Source organism: Eretmochelys imbricata, chromosome 7 (genome assembly GCF_965152235.1).
Source record: "Eretmochelys imbricata isolate rEreImb1 chromosome 7, rEreImb1.hap1, whole genome shotgun sequence".
In the NCBI taxonomy this organism is placed as follows: domain Eukaryota; kingdom Metazoa; phylum Chordata; order Testudines; family Cheloniidae; genus Eretmochelys; species Eretmochelys imbricata.
Genome location: NC_135578.1, coordinates 28521007 through 28545929, shown reverse-complemented (window position 1 = coordinate 28545929; position 24923 = coordinate 28521007). Strand labels below are relative to the sequence as shown.

At 38.1% G+C, this 24923-nt stretch overlaps 1 protein-coding gene across 2 annotated transcripts in view; it reads right to left on the bottom strand.

The window, feature by feature from the left end:
- Positions 1 to 24003, bottom strand: part of DCP1A (decapping mRNA 1A) — a 49907-nt gene extending 25904 nt beyond the window's left edge. For both annotated transcript variants that reach the window (XM_077821670.1, XM_077821671.1), the window contains exons 1-4: positions 23863 to 24003; positions 22329 to 22369; positions 19454 to 19581; positions 9385 to 9451 (exon numbers count right to left, since the gene is read on the bottom strand). In XM_077821670.1, coding sequence (XP_077677796.1) covers positions 9385 to 9451; positions 19454 to 19581; positions 22329 to 22369; positions 23863 to 23997 — 371 coding nt within the window. In that variant the 5' untranslated portion in view covers positions 23998 to 24003. The remainder of the gene's footprint in view (positions 1 to 9384; positions 9452 to 19453; positions 19582 to 22328; positions 22370 to 23862) is intronic.
- Between the last annotated feature and the right edge of the window lie 920 nt (positions 24004 to 24923).

The following is a 24923-nucleotide window of genomic DNA, read 5'->3' as shown; positions in this document are numbered from 1 at the left end:
GGGAAGTTTTAACCTAAGCTGGTAAAACTAAGCTTAGGGGGTTTTCATGCAGGTCCCCACATCTGTACCCTAGAGTTCAGAGTGGGGAAGGAACCTTGACAGTGCCAGAGATGTAAGCGCAGGCTGCCACCAACTTCCCGTCTAGGCTCTGGAGAGAAGAGTGAGCTCCTGGTTTCCTTCATCCTCCTTGCAGTTCTCCCACTCACTGCTTCTTGTAGCTGTAGAGGACCTCTCCTCCTATGACCCCATTACTTCTCACTTCCCTGCTAGCCTTGCAAACATTTGCAAACTTCAATTTTAAAAAACAGTATGTATGGGACTGAGGGGCATGATATGCAATCATGAAGTGTGACTCCACTAAAATATTATCCTAGTAATTTTATAACAGAAATATTATTCAAGAGACAAGGTGGGTGAGGTAATATTGTTTGTTGGACCAACTTCTGTTGGGGAGAGAGAGAGACGCGGAGCTCTGTGTAAGCTCGAAAGCTTGTCTCTCTCCCCAAACAGAAGTTGGTCCAATAAAAGATATTACCTCACCCACTTTGTCTCTCTAATGTCCTGGGACCAACAAAGCTACAACACCACTGCACTCAGCAATATTATTAACATAATACTATAAAATCTTCATATCAATTTTCAGCAGCAGTCACTACTTCAGAGCATAACACTGACTGGGCATAATGGCCTTGAGCCCTCAAGGCTTCCTAGCCAGTCAATAATCCCCAGTAAACTTACGCCTCAACCCTTTTTTGCTTGAACACAGGAGAAAAAAAAGAAGTGTTAAGGGTCAGACATAAAGGCAAGTGAGCTACTGAAGTTAAGGCTATCATAGATCGATATTTTTTTAAAAAGATATGACACTAGTCCGTTCACTAGGTGATGTATTTTTAGACAGAGATGTGATAACTGCCTTGGCCTGAACAGCCCTCTTAGGAGGGATTACAAGATATATGTAACAAAGGAAAGTTGAAGGAAATCTGCTCTGTCTGAAACAGTTTTCCCTTGATTATAGCAGGAATATTCAAACAGTTATTCTTCTGTGTTATTGAGGATAACAACTAGTGTGTTTCATTGACCAACCAGCTCCTTTAAAGACCTCCTGTTGTTCTCAAAAATCATTTGGGATTTATAATTTAAAAGGTTGTACAACTGGTATAAGGCTGTGAAAGGCTATACCAAGAAAATGTGTTTACTGCATGTAGGAATGGAAGCAAATGTGATGTCAAACACTGAGCTGGGGCATTACTGACTACCAGGAGGAAAAGCAGGCCTATTAGAAGAAAGATTCGTCTACATATATTCTGGTAATCATCAACAATTATAACGGAAATCTAGTCTATAGCATTAAACTGTTAAAAAAAACAAACAAAAAAAAAAACCAAACACCCTCCTCCCCCGCCACAACCCAAAACTTTCATCTCATACATTTTCAGCATCCAAGATTCACTAGAGCTGTATTTACATAATGAAATCTTTAGTGGGAAGGCTGAATTCAAGCAATGAATGCATCCGATGAAGTGAGCTGTAGCTCATGAAAGCTTATGCTCAAATAAATTGGTTAGTCTCTAAGGTGCCGCAAGTACTCCTTTTCTTTTTGCGAATACAGACTACCACGGCTGTTACTCTGAAACCAACATAATACTGTAACTCTGCAACCACTGCCATCAAGCAGCCCTGTACAGGCATGAGGAATCCCTGGCTGCATTAGTGCTGGTATAGCTGGTTCTTCATCACACCATTAGTCCTTTTACTGCCCGTTCTCCTATCTCCCCATCTAAGGGAGTGCAGGTGCAAGAGGAGAAGGCACATGGCTAACACATTTCAGTGATGGGAGGAGAGTAAACGTAACATACATTTTCACTCTCTTAATAGTTCATAAGATATATCTATACAAATACATTACTTCAGAAGATAAATTGTAAACACAACACCTTTTAAAAGCCTTTTTAAAACCTGCATTTATCAAGTATTTCAAGAAAAACAAGCATTGTAGACAGGGTAGAGCTTAGGAGCTGGCATGTCATTTCAGAAATCTCATGCTGTGTAACTAATGGCTGATGGGAAAGCCAAAAGGTGCCATCATAACAATCACAGAAAATGTCAATCATTCAACCCTTCATTTTTTTTTCAGGTCATGAAGGGTTCCAGGATGAGTTAACTCTTTCTGCTGATTTTACAGAGTGGCCAGTAAGTATGCTATTCATGGATACCTTTTTAATTCTTATTTTTAAAAAGAAAGCTTAAGAATCTTACAAGTTTTCCCTGGAAGATTTATCAGTTAAGCTAATTTGTTTCACTGGGTTTTGGAAAAGCTGTGCTCTTCAAAGTAAGGTTAGACATTACAGCTGGCTGTACAGTTCAAGGAAAGAGGCAGAAGAACACAGCTTCTTTCCCAGTTTTGTTACCCAAGGCAGCTTTATACACATTTAATTGTACAGCTACACAAAAACTGCCCACTTAATTGCTGGATTGCCTTACATTTCATTTTTATTAGTTATATTGCATTTAAATTTCTCTCCATTAGCAGACATACATTCACTAACAGGCATAATATGGATGCCAACCCATAGTTTTATATATTTGCTCTGCCAGATATTTTCTAAGTGTTATAACATTTGCTGATTTGGATGATAGAGTTTCTATGGCTAAGACAGCATGTTGAGTTCTAGAACCCTACATGGAGATACAGGGCTAGTCAGCTGACTTCTCTGGCAACCAAAGCAGGTGGATTTCTGTAGCTCCAACTCAGGAGGAAATGTAGAGGTCAGACAAAAGGAGAGCTAGGTAATGAATCAACATGTCTGGCACGAAAAAGGAATAAGAACAGCCAAGTCATACAAGTTAATAAAAGGAGACCTCCGGGTGCACCTTGGACAGTAACACTGCATAAGCACACAGTGTTGAGGGCAAAAAGAAGACTCAGATCATCTGATTTCATACTGGCAGCTAGAGCTGATCGGGAGTTTTCAGACTGAACATTTTTCTATCAGAAAAAGCCCATTGGTCAAAAGCTAAACATGTTGTAGAAACATGTCAATTTCAACTAATTTTCATTTTTGAAAAACACCACATGGAACATTTTAAGAATATGGAAGCATTCCGTTGTGAAATGTTTGGAATGTTGTTTCAATTGGTTTGTTTTGAAACTTCTTTATAATTATAAAAAATAAAACCCATTAAAATCAGAATATAATATTTTCAGCAAAAAACTCAAAACAATTTTGGGGAGGGAATTTCATTTCACAGGAAATTTTGAAGCTTTTGTTCCATTTGAGAACATATGGAATTTCCCAATGGAAATCTGGTTCCCACCCAGCTCTGCTCACATCTTTCTGAACAAAAGTTTCCTTTAGGGCAGTTACTTCCTGAGCTTAGCCTTAGCCCAAACCAATTAGTTCTCCCCAGAGTTTTGAGAAAATTTTGGTCAGTCATTGTTGGGTTTCGTGAGAAGGGGCCACTTTTTCCATCTTGTAAAACTCTAAATACGTGTTTTTAGTCAGGGCTACCAAAGACAAACACAAACCCATCCACCTTTAGTTGTAAACTTTGCCGGTACACAATCCTTGACAATAGCAAAGGCCTTTGCCAGGTTGGGGAAAATATTTTACATATAAAGTTGACTGAAAAAGAATAGTTTCTGAGCATGCTTGAAGGGCAAATCTCCCTGACACCATTTACCTCAGCGAGGAAGGAGCTTCAGAAGCACAGCTGAACTATAAAAGCAGTAATTAAAACGCAGCCTTCCCCCACCCTATATTATTTCTACACACACACACACACACACACACACACACAAACTGAAGACAAAAGTGCATGTTAATGCAAAATAAGTTTGTACACCTAAAAACTAAGAATAAAGGAATGCCAAAGTAAAATTTCCTGCAGCAACATTTACTCCTGGGGGAATTCTGCACCACTCTGCACGCACAGAATTCATGCCCCTCTCAGATTTATTTGCTTCCCCACAGAAAAATGACTTTCTGACAGGTAAGCAAAGAGAAGCTGCAAGAGCAGTCACACATTACTCCCTAGCAGCGCAGGTACATCCTTTCAGGCACCCAGAGCAGCTGGCGGAGAGGGGCCGAGGACACCCAGCCAGTGGCTCCTACCTGAGCCGAGATCAGCTGCTAGTCCCGGCTGGGCTGGAGAGGACAGGACTTCCTCTGTCCCCGCAAGGAGCAGTGGGGTTGTGTCAGACCCACCCCCGGAAACCTCCCCCAGCTGCAGAAAGCTCAGCATCCTCCCCTGCTTCCTGCCCTCATCGCTCCTCAGCTGTGGAGGGAGGGAGGGAGTGGGGGGTGTCGCCGTACCGGGAGCTGCTCCCCCATCCACTCAACCCCCGTGCATCCAGACCTCCCATACCCAGACACCCCTGCCAAACCTCAGCCAGCATATCCAGAACCCCCCAAGCCCTACATATACAAACCCCACCCACTGAACCTCAACCCCTACATCTGGAGTCACCCTGCACCCAGACCCCCGCCTCCAGACCCGCACCCCTACTGAGCTGCCTGCACTCAAACCCCCACCCTGATGCCTCACCCTCTGCATCACCCTGAGCCCCCACATCCAGACCCCCATGCCACTGACCCCTCAACTACCTGCATGCAGACCCCCACCCCATTAAGCCCCGCTCCTCCAGTACTCAGACGCTTCCCACCTGCTGAGCCCCCCAGACTCCTCTGCTGAGCCCCAACCATTTTTATCTGGAAGCCCCTGCAGAGTCCCATTGACCCTGCACCTGGAACCCCCAATGAACCTCTGTGCATCCAGATCCCCCCACACCTAGACTCTTCACTGAGCTGCCTGCACTCAGATTGTCCCATGCAGAATCCTCTCACCTCACACCTGGATCCCCTCCACACTGAGCCCCTCAACACTTGGATCCTGCCTGCCCCACACCTGGCGCAGAGCAGTAGGGCCCCAGAGTGTTGTTGGGGCAGGCCCAGGCCTTGTGCTATGTCAATGATGAGGCTGCACCTGACCGTGAGTCTGTGTCCTGGGGGTGTGGAGGGGGGCTGCGGGGTGATCTCCCACCTTTGTGCAGCCAGTGGCCTGAGCTCCACACTACCATGCTGGAGCCTCTGCATTTATTTATTGACAAATAACACTTGCAGAATTTTAAAAATATTGTGTGCAGAATTTTTAATTTTTTGGTCCAGAATACCTTAATGTTTATTCTTGAGGGCATCCATGTTGAACATCCTGTATATATTAGAAACGCACTTAAAAATAAACCAAACCCGTCTGTGGGTTCACCTCAACATAAGTTGCCCTGTCTACAATACATTTTTTAACATCTATTGTATCTTAAAAACATGATAACATGTTTAAAAAAAATACATCTTTTATCCTAATATGGATTAGGAGTCTCTTGAAGTCTCTGCCTCCATCACCAGTTATTCTTGTGCAGAAAAGATTCAGGCCACTTGGGGGAGGTGGGGTGGCAAGAAAGCTTAAAGTCTGCAGAAATTCACAAGGTCACTAGAGAGGTGAACATACTGGTTCAATCCAACCTCCAGAAAGAACAAACATCATCATCATCTTCACCCACAAAATGGATCTTTCCTACTTTCATAGCAGCGGACAGTTACAGTTCCTTAATTTTCTTTAATATTTCAGGTTTTTCAATGCTCTAAATATATCAGACGTGCATACCAAATGTGTATTTTATACATATCAAAAAAGTTATTCAAAAATCAGAAATGTATTTTCAACACCATATTATACATAATACATACATATACATTAAAAACAAAAAAGACTATGCAAACTGTTGCAAAAACACAAATTTTGAAGGTCATCTAAAGCTAGAAGTCTTTAGTAGCTGTTTTTTTAATAGTTACAGACAATCAGAAGAGATGCTTTAGAAAAAATAGAGGTGGAAAGAATATTTTTGGATTCCACTCTATTTAAAAATTAGCTGTATTACTGTAACTTTCCAAACGTTCGTGACTTGGATCTTAAAAGCTGGTGTGTGACAGCTCTATTAACTTAGAAGTGGGATCACTGCACAATAAGTTTATTGACTAAAGCATCCAGGCAGCACAGGGATTGTCAAAGCTCAAAGACAGCCAGCACACAGCCAGAGAAAGCAACTTAGAGAGGGCAGGCAGAACGAGAGCATGAAGTTGAAAGTTCTCCCCTCCCTTTCTCAGAGACATTAACCAGGATTTTAATTTAAGTGTGTATTATGAAGACTCGTCCCTCTCACCCTCCATTTGAAAACGGAGGGGCAAAGGGCAGTAATTTCTCCCTCTATTTTGTGTCTTTAAGAAATGAAGATAGAAGTTTCAATAAAATATTGGACAGGTATCCAAAAATCTCACCAATAATATCTTTTTCCTCTTTCTACTTCCTTCAATGGGCTTTCAATCAGATCTTTAGTTTTACTCTAACTCAAATCAGGGTTGTGATTTTCCACAACTCCAAAAAATTTCATTGGAGGTTTTATTAAATGAAAAAAATAGGGCTGTCGAATAATCACAGTTAACTCACGTGACTAACTCAAAAAAATTAACAGAGATTAATTGCACTGTTAAACAATAGAATACCACTTGAAATTTATTAAATATTTGTGGATGTTTTTCTACATTTTAAAATATATTGATTTCTAGTACAACACAGGATACAAAGTGTACAGTACTCACCTTATATTATTTTTATTACAAATATTTGCACTGTAAAAATGGTAAACAAAAGAAATAGTATTTTTCAATTCACCTCATACAAGTACTGTAGTGCAATCTCTTTATTGTGAAAGTGTAACTTACAAATGTAGATTTTTTTTTTGTTCCATAACTGCTCTCAGAAACAAAACAATGTAAAACTTTAGAGCCTACAAGTCCACTCAGTCCTACTTCTTGTTCAGCCAATTGCTAAGATAAACAAGTTTGTTTACATTTACAGGAGATACTGCTGACTGCGTCTAATTTACAATGTCACCTGAAAGTGAGAACAGGCGTTCGCATGGCATTTTTGTAGCCGGTGTTGCAAGTTATTTACTTGCCAGATATACTAAACATTCATATGCCCTTCATGCTTTGGCCACCATTCCAGAGGACATGCTTCCATGCTGATGATGCTCGTTAAAAAAATGCGTTAATTACATTTGTGATTGAACTCCTTGGGGAAAAATTGTATATCTCCTGTTCTGTTTTACCTACATTCTGCCATATATTTCATGTTATAGCAGTCTCGGCTGATGACCTAGTACATGTTCGTTTTAAGAACACTTTCACAGCAGATTTGACAAAACGCAAAGAATGTACCAGTGTGAGATTTCTAAGGATAGCTACAGCACTCGACCCAAGGTTTAAGAATCTGAAGTGCCTTCCAAAATCTGAGTGTGACGAGGTGTGGAGAATGCTTTCAGATGTCTTCAAAGAGCAACACTCCGATGCGGAAACTACAAAACCCGAACCACCAAAAAAGAAAATCAACCTTCTGTTGGTGGCATCTGACTCAGATGATGAAAATGAACATGTGTCGGTCCGCTCTTCTTTGGATCATTATCGAGCAGAACCCATCATAAGCATGGACACATGTATTCTGGAATGGTGGTTGAGGCATGAAGGGACTTATGACTCTTTAGCACATCTAGCATGTAAATATTTTGCGATGCCGGTTACAACGGTGCCATGAAAACGCCTGTTCTCACTTTCAGGTGACATTGTAAACAAGACGTGGGCAGCATTATCTCCTGCAAATGGTAACCAAATTTATTCGAGCGATTGGCTGAAGTAGGACTGAGTGGACTTATTGGTGCTAAAGTTTTACATTGGTTTAGTTTTGAACGCAGTTATTTTTTGTACATAATGCTACATTTGTAAGTTCAACTTTCATTATAAAGAGATTGCACTCCAGTACTTGTATTAGGTGAACTGAAATATACTTTTTTTGTTTTTTTACATTGCAAATATTTGTAATAAATATTAAGTGAGTGCTGTACACTTTGTATTCTGTGTTGTAATTGAAATATATTTGAAAATGTAGAAAACATCCAAAAGTATTTAAATAAATGGTATTCTATTATTGTTTAACAGGGCAATTAATAGCAATTAATTTTTTAAATCGCTTGACAACCCTAGAAATAACAAAATTCATATTATGTGGTTCACTGAAGCATATTTATTCTTCAAATATAAAAAGGCACATATATTCTCCAAAATGAAAAGCTTGCAGTTCTGTAAGATAAGACCACAGCTATCAAGATCCTCAATCAACTAACTTATTAGGCCTAACAATCTCTTGACTCTGTCCTTCTATTAATAAAAGTTGGTATCTGTATTGTTTTACCAATTTATTTGCTTTTTCAGCACCTAACTGGTTACAAATTTTTGACCAAACCAATACAAATATGATAAAAAACACTCTTTTGATCTAAGCTGGCTGGACAAGTTTTTTAAATTTTATTTTGCTATTTTACTCTGCACAATGTTTATATCTGGCTTTAGAGGAGGAACTGTTTTTGTTACTTTGTTCCATTCTAATTGCTTACCACCACTTTCTTCAACTTTAGACAAATTGTGTCAAGATTAGTAATTACCAACTTCAGTACAATATATGATTTTAACACTAGTCACCTGTTTGCAGTATTGTTCTGCAGTTTTCACATTTATTCTAGTTAGAATACAAAAACATATTAGTAAATTGAACAATGAAGATTAAAAATTGTAGAACAAGATGAGATAGCCAGCTTTACATGGGCCTTCCTGCCCATCTTCCAGCAAATTTCTGGACTCTGACAAAGAAGCCCTCTTAACAGTTCATAATTCCACTCACTCTCACCAGTCAGCCCCACACCTTTTTCCAATCACCAGTGATTGCAACCACTTCCCCCATCCCTTGGCTTCTAGATAGGAAATAATTAAACAAACTCAAAAACTACAGAACTAACAGGCAACATAAAAATCTTCACTTTTTTGGTCTGGTAATTAAATGCATTCATCATTCAAGTTGTTAATCATTTCAACTTATTTGTTGGACTCCTTTTTATCTGTGCTGATATTCTGCCATCTAGGTTACCTTGATATTTTATTTCAGCCAGTGTTGTATAAAAATATATAACCACCGAGAACGCATGTGCACATGTTTTTGGGGAGATGGGCATGGGGAAGGGTGGCAAATTATTGATTTTTGTCTCGTTTTAGCTCAAGTATTTATAAGAACTTAACATTTTCTAAAGCCTTCTGATGCTTTAAGTTCTAACGTGAATTAAAGATTTAGCTATTACAAGAAGTTAAAGAGCAGTAGTGAGAATATCAAAGTTTTGATTTTAAATATAAAAAGCATGTTTCACAGTAAAAATTGAGAGAACGTTACATAAGTGACACTGGAGGGCAGAATTTTTGGAGGAAAAATAAAAAACCAGGTACTTACTTTGCCATGAGTTTTGCTATTCGATGACAGTCATTCTTGTCATAAAACCAGATACTGTAAATAGACACTTGAAAACATAAAAAGAAAACAAGACAAAAACTGTCAAAAATCATTTGGTAATAAAACAGCTCAGAGCAGCAGCCCACTAGCACTAAAATACACAGATTACAATCAATCTCCACTCATCTATCCTATGTATGAATGAGTATTATTTACCAGGTAATTAGGAATACTACTGGGTGCAGAAGAGGCATGAAAAACAATAAAATCAGTTAGGTTAGGAACTTACATTTCATTGGGCACTTTAAAATGTACAAAAAAATAAAATAAATTTTCATTCACAAAATGACTTTAGTTTTGCAAGTACTATACACCTTCCAAATGTTACAGCTTAATGATCATGAAAGCATCAAGAGCATCTAGAACTTATGTAGTTCTACTCCAGTTAATATTTGTAGATAAAACCATGAACTATTTCAGTTTGTTGCTTAGAGGTCAGTAATAGTTTAAGTCATACATAAAACTGCCTTAATGAGACTTCAACTCCAGTGTGGTAATTAAGCCTTAGGGGTTTTTTTTGGCACCTTCACTCACCTAAAACTCTCCACTGGAAATCTGTGTGCAAGGGAGGCAGCCCTGAAATTGCAATCGTACCAGTCTTATGTTTACAGATCTACTTAATGCTAGGTACATGGTAGACTCTACTCCTAACATTTAGTAAGCATAGATCAGCTGAGGTCATGAAGGCTCTGACTGAGCAAGGCACTAAGTATATGCTTAATTTTCATCATGAGATTAGTTCAACTAAAACTTGGCTGAATCAGGTTCTAAAAATCACATTGAGTTGAAAGATACACCAAGTGAAATGGAGTAATTTTCAAAAATAATATTTCATTCCACCTTCAATGGAAGTCAGAAAGAAACCCATGCCTTTGGAAAGATGGTCTTTCCAAGAGATGGCTCAAAGCATCTGCCAAGTGTGTGAACTACAGTAATATTTAGCTAAAGTGCACTGCAACTGAATTACGGTTAAACAGAAAAATATCAGTTCACAGGGCCATTGTAAAGTTCAGTAACACAAACACTGAGGGATTCTTCAAAACAGATCAAGATCTTTTTCATGATTCTGGACAGAGTCATTTCAGTAACCCATTAAAATCTTTCAAGATTAAAAATATTTCTGTGTTCTATTGAAATAAGCTATTTCTCTGAAGGACATCCTTGCCGAGTTTTTAGATATTGTAATTTGCAAATGGAACACGCCTAGTGGAGATTTGGTTTATTAGAAGAATTGTATTTGGATTTCCTAGTTCTGCTTAACGCGTTTGTTTACCAGATACTCATAGCCAACAAATGGAATGCAAAACAGGTAGTGAACAGATTCCTGAGTTGGCAGATTCTTTTATTGGGTTTGTCAATAACATTTATCTCTAGCCTTAATTAGAAGCAGTGCCATACTGAAAGCAACAAAAATGTTTCCATTCATTTATTGTATGTCAAAGAAAGGATATTAGCTTCTAACATTTCCACATCATAAAGAGGCACTTGACCTCACGCATGTGAGTAAAAGATTCCACCTATCAAAGGTAGTAATTCAGTTTGTCGCTTTATAAAAATAACATTAAAAAAAATCCACTACCTTTCTACTGCAGTTCTTGTTGAGATTTTTACGACGTCTGAGCCACTATTTGGTTAAACTATCCTTCAAATTCAAAGAAAAAAATTCTTAAAACTGAAGTTCATATTAAGATAGGCCAAAATAAATTTCATATCAGGGCTCAATGGGGATCCAGAAAACTTGATTTACCAACCGTAACTTACTAAGCCTCCGTAAGGACTTGTCTACACTGCCCTGCAGTTCAGACTATGGGAATGTGAATAGCAGTGCACACCAAAGTGCTGTGCTGTAACTCCCAGTGTGGATGCTGCTAGCATGAACTAAAAGCTTCCTAGTTTGTGTCATGCAACCAAGGTAGATTGACCTACTGCACTCGCATTCTTACACACACAGTTTAAGGCAAATTGAAATATAATTTTCTAGGTCTAATCTTTGGAATTTATTAGAAAGCATGCAAGAGGCCCAACGTTTAGGATCTGCAGCATGGATGACAGGCAACAACCTTCTTCAATCATAAAATCAAGATGACTGAATTGAAGAAATATACTATTGCCAGAAACTGAGCCAATAAAGAGAGTCTTCATACATGCAAAAATTAAAAATGTTTTATGGAAATAATATGAAAAAAACCCTTATGATTGAGAGAGAATTAAAAAACCCAAACAACTATTTGAGCTGCCAACTTAACATTATGAAAGCTTGGTTTCATTTTAAACCATTTCTCCCTTAGCAGGAACACATTCTGTAGCATAATTGAGCATTATAAAAAGAGCATCTTCTCCTTCCCCACTCCATTAACAGAACTGCCAACAGGAAAAAAAAAATTCTTCAAAAGCATATTTGCTGAAGAAATAAAGATAAGAAACCTAGAATGATAGCTTAATGGGGGAAAACGATAACACTCACACTCAATTCTGCCAGAAACAGACCAGCATAAGACCAGAAATGCATCCCAAATCTGCTCTGTCTACCAACATATCATAATGTTTCATTCTGTGCTGCTGGCAAGGAGTCATAGGGAGTTACCATGAAAGGCTGTCAGTGTCATTAATGATGGAAAACAGATTACCAAACTATTTACAAGGTTTATTAACAAGATACCTATTCGGTGTGGATTTCAGACACTTTCAAAGATTATGGTACTCACTTTTCCTCCCTCTTTTTAACAGCACAACAAAAATCAAATGTTTTATACATAAATAATTAATATTAAAATTTGATTTTTGAAAATGTTTCTAATTATATGTTCATGTTTGATATGCAAACTACTGCATTTTATTGTTGCACATTTAAGACATTGCTTAACAATCCTTTTACAAGATGCAGCAAAATTATTAAGTGTTTACTAATTCCTTTTAAATTGATGTCCTTTCAGCTGGTTATATTAAAATCCTGCTAAATGTGCCCTTGTATGCAAGGAAAACAGTAAAAGATCCTTTCTATTACAGCACTAATTACATCTAGGCTAATTGAACACAACATTATTTGCTTGTGATTAGTGGGATTTATTGTAAAAACTATATATCTCTTTAAAAACGCTGTGTGAGAGATTACTTAGTTTCACTATTTCAACGGTATCAGTGTCATCTGTTGATGCATCAAGTGTACAGTCGCTTTTCTTCCTATTGCAACAAGAAAATACTTGATTTCATTTTCGCTCAGAATGGACAATTGCTGAATTAGTTTAAATGGTGTTAAACATAAAATAGTAAATTATGGTCTAATCCATTATTGTGTTGCTCCAGTTTTTCCACTGATGTCACTCTACTAATGCTTTTCCTCTATTTTTATTTTAAATTTATTGAAAGCAAAGCAACATATTTAGTGGTAAGACAGAAATGCTGTTATTGTTTCACACCAGCCACCAGTATCTTCCATTAGATTTGTATTTTGCATATTCACGCTGTCTTTAACATAATTAGTGTCATTCCTGGGCCACATCATAATTTATTCCTGGTTTGTCAACTCAGATTTGGTTATCTTTAATGTAATTCTGCTGTGAGATTAAAATGCCTGGCTAAAATTCCTATGCAGTATTTTTTGTTCCATGGCTATTTTGTTACATTCTTTCTGAACCATTATTACTTAGCGAAATATGTTTAAAAAGAAAAAATTCATAGAAATTTCTATGAATGGCGACAAGAGTTTATCCTGCCAAGGGAGCACAATACTAATTACTATAGTTCCAGGATGAAGGCTTTGAGAAATACAAATGTATCATATTCCATTGTTTTTAAATCAGGAAAAATTGAAGAACAACAATGTCACATAAAACAAGACCTAACAACAGCTGCCGGAAAACATTCTATAGGTCATATGAAAGCAAAAAAGAAATATCATCTCAGTGAAGTGTGGAACCTCAAAACACAGCACTCTAGGACAGTAAAGGAAACCATGCACTTTTCTTCTTGGCAGTTGGTTAGAACAAACTGAGGATAATCAAGGAAACAAACAACTCCTAGCAATTAAAACTAACCCACAACCCAATTATTTAACCTGTTGTCCCAGAGAAAAATTAAATGAATTAACTTGATCAGAGAAGACATTCTCTAGTCTAAATAGTATTCCAGATTTACTAGTAGTGTGTGCTAAATCCTTTACCCAACGTACTTGTAAAAGCCAAATGCTAATGGATTTGCTCTGAGACAAATCAAGTTGTCTCATGCAGCCACAACATAGATTACTACTTTGTAACAGTGACCCAGAATAGGAAAGTCACTGCTGTTAAAACACTGTCTCCAAGACCATACTATTCACTCTTCTTAGTATCCTCAACCTGAACGTTATCTCCCCTCTCAAAAAACCAAACCAAACCACAACAACCACAAAAAAACCCACACTTATATTTTACCTCTTCTCTCTATAAAAGAAGCAACAAGCTACCTCCTTATCTTGGACCAGAAGGTTGAGCTAATGCAGTTGCTATAGAGCCATTCTCCTTCAGCAATCATGGAGACATGTCATGCTGGCAACATTGCTGATAAAAATGATAATGGAACAGTATCTTAAGGCTAAGACACACAGCACTAAAAGCAATTAGGCAACTTATTTTTTTACATTTTGTTTGTAAATGTTGGGAAATGAAACAACTACTTTGGTTTTTAGTGTTCTGGATACAGAATGTACTTTTAAAGCTTTAAAAAGTCATTAAATGACAACCAAAGAAGACAGCAGCTTGTAGTTCAGATTTCATTTTGAATATCAGTGCGCTCCCCTCCCCCCTCAAGGATCTACCTTCTCTGTTGCATTAGCTCTCTTACCCTTGAACTGGGAAAGGGCAAGCAGAGAACTAAGGCAAGGAAACACCAGAGTACCATATTTCTTCTCTTCTTAATATTAAAAGTTTATGTTTAGAATCTATCTTTTCAGCACCATGGAAATTAATTCTCCTGACCTATCTAGTGAACTAGCTTTGATTAAAAAACCTCTACATCAAGAAAGAGACTTCAGCTACAAAGGGAAAATTATAAATGAAACAGAATTAGAAGCATACTTCTTGCAAACTTTTAGAGGTAAGTTTATTACTGTTTAATATGTTCGACATTTTCTTTCACTGTAAAGCAGACTAAACTTGTTGAGAATATTACTGCAGAGCAATCATAATCTGGCACATATTTTAAATGAAGTTAAGATTTGATTTCAACTACACAATGAACATTTCAAACTACAAATGCATAATGTTGTTGCTATATGTACTTCCACCAGTACAAATGAAGGGACGAGAAATCATGGGATGTGGAATTCTACGAAAAGCTCATAATGCATGATTTAAACAAGATTCTGGGACAACAGTAAACATACATTTAAAAGGTTGTTTTTGATGCTATCACTGTGATTCAAATGCTTCTTGAGGGAAAAAAAATGTAAACTTCTCAAACAGCATGAACTATAAGAGTCACCTTATGTCTGAAAAGATTAAGGGAAATTGACAAGTGACCACAGTCCAAGCAGCAACTCTGTATTAAACAATACTGGGAAGGGGGAAATGTGAACAGTTTTGCCACATATTATATATTTTACGATCCACATGTATTCAGTCCCATACATAGACTGTACTGTGAGACAGTATGATGTGCACACCAGCAGAGAAAACAGAAAGATTTTTTTCCTAGGAAAAATCTTAAAATAAATTCAAAATGTGTCAAAGACTAAAAGACATCAGCTAACTCCAAGAAATCTCACACTTGGAATCATTCTCATGCTTTCTCCACTGAATTCACTACTACCGAACACAGAGATTGAATATTTCTTCTTGTTATCCAGTCTAGTAATAACTCCACTCTACCAGAATATCACCTTAATTGGTATAATGTCAAATAAGATCTTAAGTCATCATAAATTGTCATTTCTGCAGCAGAGAGATCTGATACATAATGGATAAAGGATTAGAATTTCAAAGCAGTATTATATACAATTTTTGAAGCTGACATGACCTGCCTCACTAATGATTAAAGAGTTTTTGGTACTGTTCTAGGATGCAAATAATCTGTCTTAATCCTACTGATGTTTTGAGAAAACAAACGTATTTGAAATAGGAAAAAAAGTTTTTCTGTTTATATTCTTGAGTTTGGAAGATACAAAGAGAAATAGAGTTTCTAAAACAAATAACTTTAAAGAACAAAATTTACATGTAACACACCACTCAGAGACAGATACAATGGATAAATGATCTCATTAAAGACTAAAATTCAATGAGAGGAAAAAACGAAATAAAAAAAAAACCTATTAGGTCACTTAGTCCATCCTCGTGACAATACAACCCATGAAAGAGAATATAACTGTTAAATTAATAAATGTGTGTACCAAACAAAAATGTTTTTCAGACACATGCAGAGTACTCAATAAATACTGCTGAAGAAACAGAACACTCTAACAGAATAGTATTCAATTCTAACTGCAAAACTAAACGACCTAATAGGAAACATTTTTATTAGTCCAATACTAAAAACATTAAAGGCCATTTGTACCATCAGATGAATACTGCAATATATCTGAGGTTTTTGTTGTGCAGTAGCTACAAATCAGCTCTAATGCACGATAAACTAGTCATAGCAATTCTGCCATAGCAAAAATGCGCATGCAAGTCATAACCCATGGGGCCTTTATGAAATGTGTGGACTACAAAAAAACAAAAACAAACAAACAAACAAAACAAACGCCTGACAAGCAAATCATTCCTACTCTCCCCTCCAGCCAGGCAAGTTACCTGTCAAAAGCAGCCAGCATTAAAATAATCATCTGAGGGCTACTTTGTGGCTGACATGAGACCAATCCAGTTCATAGTCGATAGATATTTGTATCACTCAAGGATTTCCCATGCTATTAGTCTCAGCAGAGGTGTCACGGACTGAACCGGTACCTCTTTTCCCCAATGATCCTTTCAGGTCAAGGCATAACGGCAGGGCATGGTGAAGAACTTTGCAATGCCATTGCCTTCACAGTTCTGATATGTTTTAAAAGTGTTACTGATATGGCACTTTTTTAAATCAACATTTAACCTGGCAAAATAATTTCCCTTCACCATCTTTTACCCCTTGCTGTATGTCCCTAGGGAAGCGCAAATCTTAGTTCACAGCAGGACCACAATTCTTATGATAAATGAAACAGATTAACTCCTTTCAGGATCTGAAATGTGGAGCAGCTTTGGTGGCCATGATATGGGCTGATGTTTTACGAGTTCTTGAGAAATGCAAGGCATTCCCAGCCCACCAGCTCAGGAAGCAGAATAATCAGTACAAGTTTTCCTCATCACATTGAGCACAAAGTTATCATTAACTTAGACTACCGCAGTGGGTTTCATAAATGAGCCTGCTTCCTTGCCTATTTTGAAATGTTCCTTTCTTTAGAAGTGCTCATTGTATGGACCTCAAATTCAGTGAAAAAGTAACTAAAACAAAGGGAGTATGTAATTAGGCCAGTTCAGGATTTTAAAAGTGAATCGCTGAAAAGGCAGAAATACTAAATTATTTCTAAAAAAGAAAAGGAGTACTTGTGGCACCTTAGAGACTAACAAATTTATTTGAGCATAAGCATCTGATGAAGTGAGCTGTAGCTCATGAAAGCTTATGCTCAAATAAATTGCTTAGTCTCTAAAGTGCCACAAGTCCTCCTTTTCTTTTTGCGAATACGGACTAACAAGGCTGCTACTCTGAAACCTAAATTATTTCTAGTGACCATGCTTGGTTGACTTGGTAAAAACGCACAGATGTTTAAATACCCTCTCTCTGGAACTGTTAAATGTTACTAATATGAAGGGCAGAACAAAAGGCTGATTTTCCATAAAGTAATCCATTAGTATGAGAGTGGGGTGGAGAAATTTGCATATATAGAGAGACCAGAATTTTCCCCACCCACTCCCCTAAACCCTGTAATCCTCAATTTCTCTCCTAAATGCAGTAAACAAATATATTTATAAGTTTATACTATTCTGTAGCCCCACAACTTGTAATTAGGGGCTAACAAAACTGTATTATACTGGAAATAATGCTTTCTTTTCCAAATGACTTTGAAATTGCACAGGAGTTTCTCAAAGCAACCAACTGTAAGAAAAAGGGCAGACTCTTTTCAGAGCAGTATTATTCCCATGATTTGTTTGACCTTAAGTAAGAGAAAAAGCCTATCATAAAGATAAGATAATGGGCTACTGCATAGTTGCACCTTGAAAGGAGGAAAAGAATTTAAGGCAACATTCATGAATTATCTCCCTCTAAAATACAACTTACTAACCCGAGGGTAAGTGCTCTTCAGATACAGCCCACTCATTTTATTTCTCTAAGAAAGGGTTTATCTGGTTTACTCTGTCTATGAAACAGTATTCTTTTAAAACTGGACATCTCCATAAATTATGTTTTCTTTGAAGTTTGCATGTCAGGGAAATTCTAGAAGTTCAGAAATCTCAACAGGACAATTTACTCATACAACTCCTAATTAACTATCATAATGGATTCTTTGTGCAAAATCTAAAGCTACTGTACTGCTCATGTACAATAGGCTGCTAACAATGCAATTTTTATACAGTATAAGAGGTAATTTTTCTCTCCCAAACTAGCAGTTCTTTCTCTGAATATGATCACAATATGGTTTAACCTTGACAAAGGCTTTCTTGGCACCATTTCTACTGAAATCTTTACAGAATGGGCATTAAGAGCTGGCTCTAAACGCTTTCTGTTGTTAATTGAATGCACTATGGGTATAACACCTGAAACAGAAATACACTGATGCTGAGGCAAGGAGGAGGAGGAGAAATACACCCCTCTTTTGTTTCCCAGACCCCTAACCAAAAATTATGGCTTAACTACCCATGCACTGAATTTATACAAGCTGAAGGACTGTGTTCCAGTCACTGACTGTTTTTAATTGGAAAGACACAATACAGACAGAGGAGCCCAGATCTGATACTCAAGATTGTGTCAGCTACATTTGCCTCTCTTATAGGAGGGGAGAAGCTAAACATTAAGAAATTTACATATGTGAGGAAAAAGTGAGGAAGCAAGTCCAAAACTCAAAAATTGAAATGGGGAGGGAGAAGAAAGGGGAGTAGGAGAAGAAACTAGAATCATATGTAATATAAAGCTAAGATGTAGCTCTCTATGCTCTAGTATTGAGACTTAAAAATTGATTTGGATGGAGCTAAGCAAACACTGATGGACTCGGAGAGAGGTAGTTAAAGGGGGTCAGCTGTCTGCGGTTCAAAGGAAAAGGACTGAATTCAGAATTATAAAACTTCACCTAATAATACTGCATATTGTTACACAGGCTCAAGCTCAATGTTTTTCTTGCATGGTTAAAGGGTACAAAATATTTCTGTACATGTGTGTGGAGAGGGAATTCATAAACATGAGTCCACTGTATCCTAATGTAAAGAAAAGAAGCTCCTTCCCCTGAGTTGAGCAGTCCACTCCACTCCACTCCACAACAGCCTCATTTCCAGGAAACAGCTGACTATATTCTCACCTTCCACTTGCAAAATAAGACACTGAAAAAACTAAAACCATATGAAATCATAAGCCACAGTTACAAAAAAAAAATTTTTTTTTTAAGTTTAAAGTTACACAGAAGACGTAACCGGATGCAGCAGAATTGTTCTACAAAGTTTCAGAAAACTTTAAATTCCATTTTGCATACAACATACCACCCTCTATACTTGATTCCTTTTCTAAAAGGAAAAGTTGACTTATGACCTAACAGGATGAATATCAAACTATGTATAGCGCCCCTACATTGATAAAAATGGTTAAAATAAACAGCAACTTCAAGGTAATGTGCAGCTACACATAACTGTATTAAATCAAGTAGCATAGACAAGGAAATAGTGGCAGACATTTCATTAGCATCTGACATATTACATTGTGCTTGAAACAGACCATTAGATCACAGAACCTGAAAGTGGCCTACATCAGAAGACAGAGTTTGAACTTCTATATAATAGATTTTTAAAACATCTATACTCACAGCTAGCGTTTCTGTAAAGAAGAAAAGGTTCATGCAGTTGAAATTCCAAGTCTTTATTTACTGGCTCAACTAGGTTGTGCATATTCAGTCGATTCACAATCGTAAAACCATAGTAGGGAGAAGCTGACCTGTTGTTTCATTGAGAATAGAGTAATTTGTTAAATGTATATCAAGTTTTTACTTAACAAAAATATTATCACGTCTATGATTTCAAATGCCAAAACAAAGCCTGGATTAAAAGTATAATTTGTAATGCCATATATGCTTAGTTAAAATAGCCACCTTCACAATATATTTTTATGACAAACTGTTATGCAGTTCAACCAAGCATTACTAATATTCTGTTCCTTACCTTCACATGAAACTTTACCAAAATAGACAGATATATTTACTGGTTTCTGCATTTATAAACATATCTAGTTTATACTAAACTAGTTACTAGTTATATAATCATGTTTACATGTAAATACCCCAAACCAAATATATCATGCAATATAATACCAAGCCTATGCACATAAGAAAACATTTTATAGGTTCAAATGAATTTCTACAGCATAACAAATAGTCAAAGATGAGTAAAAGACAAAAGTTACTTTAATAGAAGTACTTTACATGATCTATCTAAAGTGATCTACGAGGAAAAACTTTCTAGTTTTAGTAAGTAATGGCAAGAATGGATAAAACTGACACTTTCGGCAAGCAAAACAGTGAAAAATCAAAACAGTAACAGATTTAAAAATATTCATCATATTATTAGAAGAGAACACTCAATGAAATTTAAAAAAAAATCAGCAAAATTAAAACTGATTGAAGGAAATACTTCAGTTTAAATTTTGCTTTTTAAAATGTTATAGTTTATAATTGACTTGTTGAACTTGGCACTTCAAGATATTATTGAGGGCAACGGGTTTAATAAGGATTCAGAACAGGATTTAACTACAGATGACATCCATTATGAAAAATTACAATCCTGAAAAGACTTATGCAAATACTGAATCTTATGCACTGCGAAAAAGTACCTTTGAAGTCAATGCAATTGCTCAGAGTGTATAAAGGTAAGAATGGGCAATGAGTCATTGTAAGATCAGGGTCTTGTGGGTTTAGACCCCTTGTGGGTTTCATGGCATAGGACAGTTACTAAGGGCCTCATCCATAGATAACTGAAGTAAATGGAAACACATTGATTTAACTGGGCTTTGGGATCAGACCCTTTCTGCCTGGAATTAGGAAGAAGCTTCTCTCATATGTTTCTTGTACAAGGTGATTCAGTGGAATTGGGCACTACCAGACAGGATATTGGACTAGATAGTCTTATTGGTTAAACTGGTATTGCAAATGCTAGTTTCCTAAAGTCTTCTGGAAAGACCTTTGCTGGCTTATGAGATTTTATCAGCTTGAAAAGAATGTTTATATTTCCTCATAAAAACCCTCTTGGCAAAATTTACCTCTATCTTAAATAGACACAATTTCATTAGAATCAAAAATATTAAGAGAGTTGAGCATGATTAAAAGAGCAGGGAATATATTCCGAGAGGATGCAAAAGCACCCCAACTTGCCTCACAAAGGGGGAGTTTCCCCCCCATGACCTCAAAATAGTTCCGAAAAGAAAATGAATATATAGAAAAATTGCTTTGACAAGCATAACAACATTTAACTTCTAAATATTCTGTGTAAGACTTGCTTTAGAGTCTAGTTTTAGAAAAAGGCAAGCAACCACTTTAAGGTCAAAACAAAACAATTTCATATTTGTTTCCTCTTAAATTATTAGATTATAATATATCCTTATGCTCAGCTATGCCTTTTAACACTTAGGTGAACATAGCAGCAAGATGACTTTTTTCTGGTCATATTGTGAGGATACTCTGAGGAAAAATACACAACCACAAACAAAAATCTGCTACATTATATTCAGATGTGATTAGCTGTACAGATTTCATCAACATCACGGCCACATTCACTAAGGACCCAATAAGGAAAGGTGCTGAGAGCCTCCTGAGAGGCGCTGAACATACTTGATTACAAGATTTATGCACATGCTTAATTTTACTACTGCAAGCAGGTCCTATTGAAATCAACAGGACTACTCATGTAGTGAAATTAAGCACTTGCTTAAGTGATTACAGGAATGGAGCCCAATGGACATTCAGAACCTCACGGTGCCACTGACAAAAGAAATACTAGTAATATTAAATGGGTTGTTGCCTGTCTCAGGATGGATAAATTAATTCTCCATTCACATTTCTTGCATCTAACGGAGCAGTAATTCATTGTTAAATTAGTTATTTGCCTTTGGTTTAAGATGAAATATTTACGTTATTTCTCATTAAGGAAATATTGGGACATTTCTCTCAAAGTCACCTGTTGAACAAATCAAAAATCCCAAATCTGCACACATACAGACTGTTAGTTTCCAGTGAATGGGTCTGCCATTTTCCACTGGTTGTGATACAGATTATGTCACTTAAAAACTATTTTAAGAGAGATTTGGAAAAGAATATAAATTATATAATCCATAATTTCTGGAATATGGAAGGTAGAGGAAACACCATCACTTGGGTCATTTAAATCACTCAGGAATATATTAGGGAATGATGCCTTATAACCAAAATTATTAACAAAACAACCTAATTACGACTTACATTTCTATGATTCTCTCTTTGTTTTATTCATTTATTTTCTTCAAGATTGTTACTGAAAAGTTGTGTATGTGCTTTTTGAAGAGTTATATGCCGAGGTGCTAAATTTCTTTTTAAAACAGGCAGTTGGAGGTGAATTTCTGGTCAAATATCAGAATTAGCTGGAAAGCCTACTATGACAAAATCTAAACTTAATAAATAGTTACATACTACACTAAAGGATTTTTGTGTAACTTACCTTCTGTACACAAATAAGGTACCTTCTATGTCAGTCTTCTCCTACAACAGATAGCAATTATAGTTATTTTAGTGATTGCTTATTCACACAGTTATGCAGCATTCTAACAAAAGAGTTTTTAGTATCTTCTCACAAAGATGTTTGACATCATAGGCCTCAGATTTAATCTCTTATCTTTTCAGTGAATTGCTAACTCTTTAAGGCAAATATGTAGTTATACATGTCACCTTGTTGATAAAAACAACTATTCAATTTTGAAAGTAATGATAAATTTCTGATTACTTTCCCTTCCTAACCAGCTTCACTAGAAAAGTTAAAATTAAGTATTTTCTTTATATTAACCCCATATTCAAGCATACTAATATATGTTTTACTTTACAAATTAAAAAAAAGTTATATCTTGCAATGAGAAGTTACAATGAGACTTTTTTGGACATATCTTGTATTATAATTTTATGCTACGCACCATGACTTTGTTCTATACATTAAAACTTAGCTAAAAAGAAAAAAACCCTTATGGTTTACCACCTGCAAAATAACATCTGACTCCTGCAGATAACTCTGAGTTCAACTGGACTACTCATGTGGAAAGTTACGCACATGCTTACGTTTTTGCAGGACTGAGATCTCAGAGGCTACTCAGTTACAACCATGTAACTGGAAGCCTATGTGTCTTTGACAAGATTTTTTAAAAAGTAATCCCAAACCTCTTTACACTCATGCTACCTTCTTTTTTAGCAATGTAGTGTATATTGATGGCCTTTATTTTCAAAACTGAAAAACATTCTTGAAATTAAACAGAAGTTTTATTTAAGCAAAACAGTCATTTTCAACATTTCTCAAATCCCATACTTTGTGAACGTCAACATTACCAGCTAGTGGAAAGTGACAACTAAAAAGGTGTACACACACACAAAAATTAAAAAAAGAAAAAATCTACAAAAACAAAAGAGTGAGAGCGTAAAGGGTGACAGGCTAAACTACAATACGTGCTACAATTATAATAGCATACATTCAAGCAATGTCACAAGGAAAGTCTGTTCTTTCCTATCAGACATTCCATTTCACTCTGTCTGGTGTTTCCTCTTATTTAAATGGTCTCCACAGCCTAAGAAGAGTCCGAGCTGCTGGGGGGGAGGGAAGGTGTGAAGATCCCAAACTTCTCAGAGTCACAGCCCCTACCCCGCAAATCACAGTCCCACAATCTGAACGGCCCTGACCCCTGTAGCCGCCAGTCCCGGTGGGGGAGAGGAAGGGCGGGTCTGGGGCTGCCACTCCGCACTGGTGGGGGGTGTTTCGGTTTCTCCCGGGAAAGGGGCAGGGTGGGTCAGTGGCTACATCCGCGCGCTGATGATACGGAACGAGTGTGTGTGTCGGTGTCCGCTCCCCGGGAGTAGGGGCAGGGCCTGTACCCAGCTCTCCTCCGCGGGGAACGCGGGGTGGGGGGGGTTGGTGTCTCGCCACACGGCTAAGGGGAGGGATCTGTAGCTCTCGTGGGGGGCGGGCGGAAGGCAGGCTCCAGCTCCCCACTTACCCACTCGTTGGCTTTGGGGCTGAAGCTGTAGAGCGCGACCTGGCCGGTCACGTCGGCGATGCTGGTGATGTAGGGATCGTGCCGCTTTAAGGCCGCCAGGCTCATCTCCTGTCCCGCTTTACTCAGCGACTCCATCTTGGATCCCGGGAGGAAGCGGAGGCGGAGAGAGCGAGCAGCGCGGAGTCACGTGTGCAGCGTTCCCTGCTCTCGCCCGGGCACGGCGGCCTCGGCGTCGCCCGTTCCGCCCTGCAGCCGCTGCGCTTTGGTTCCGCTTGCTGGGCACAGGGCTAAGGCCCGCCGGCCGCCCGGGAAGCTGTCAGGGAGCCAGCGCCCTTCCCCGTACCCCCGCAGAGCTCCTAACGGGCACTTTTGTCCGGGAACCCCAGCTCCTCGGCAAGGCACTGCTCGGAGTACAGAGCCCCCAGGCACCCCGGCGGGCTCAGGCCTCCCTAGTAAGGATCTGCCCCGAGCTGGGCAGTCGGAGAGTTTGCCTGCCCTAGAAAACGAGGTGGTGTTAGCTAGCCTGGCGCTGAACACGATTTTGCGGTCAGTGCAGACTGGGCCTGTGGATGGCGCCTGACAGGCTGAACACACTAATCCCTGTCTGCACTTGCTGCAAAATCGTGTTTAGCATCATATTAGGTAACAGAGCTTAATCTTCTATTGAAGACAATCCGGACGGACTGACACCCCTGCCTGCATCCCCAGGCACCTCTGCAAAAACCAGTAACACTCCCACCATGGACCTCTCCCAGGAGCTCTGCAGGACCTTCTCCTCCTTCCCTGTCATCTGGAGCCCCAGGGGTTCCACCGCTCTGGGCCCAGCAGATTCCTGTCCTTGGCTTGAATCCCTGAGGTTGTACTCTCCATTCCAGTAGAGATGTGTCCCCAGAGCCCTGAGGGGCCTCCCATGGACCTGGCTATCCCACACCCTTGTACGCACTCCTAGCAGGGTTATTGACCCCTGAGTCCTGTGGGATTTACCAACCTTGAACAAGGAACTGTTGACAGCACGGTGGGATTCAAAAGCAAATGGCCTTATGGGGTTTTATTTCAGATTT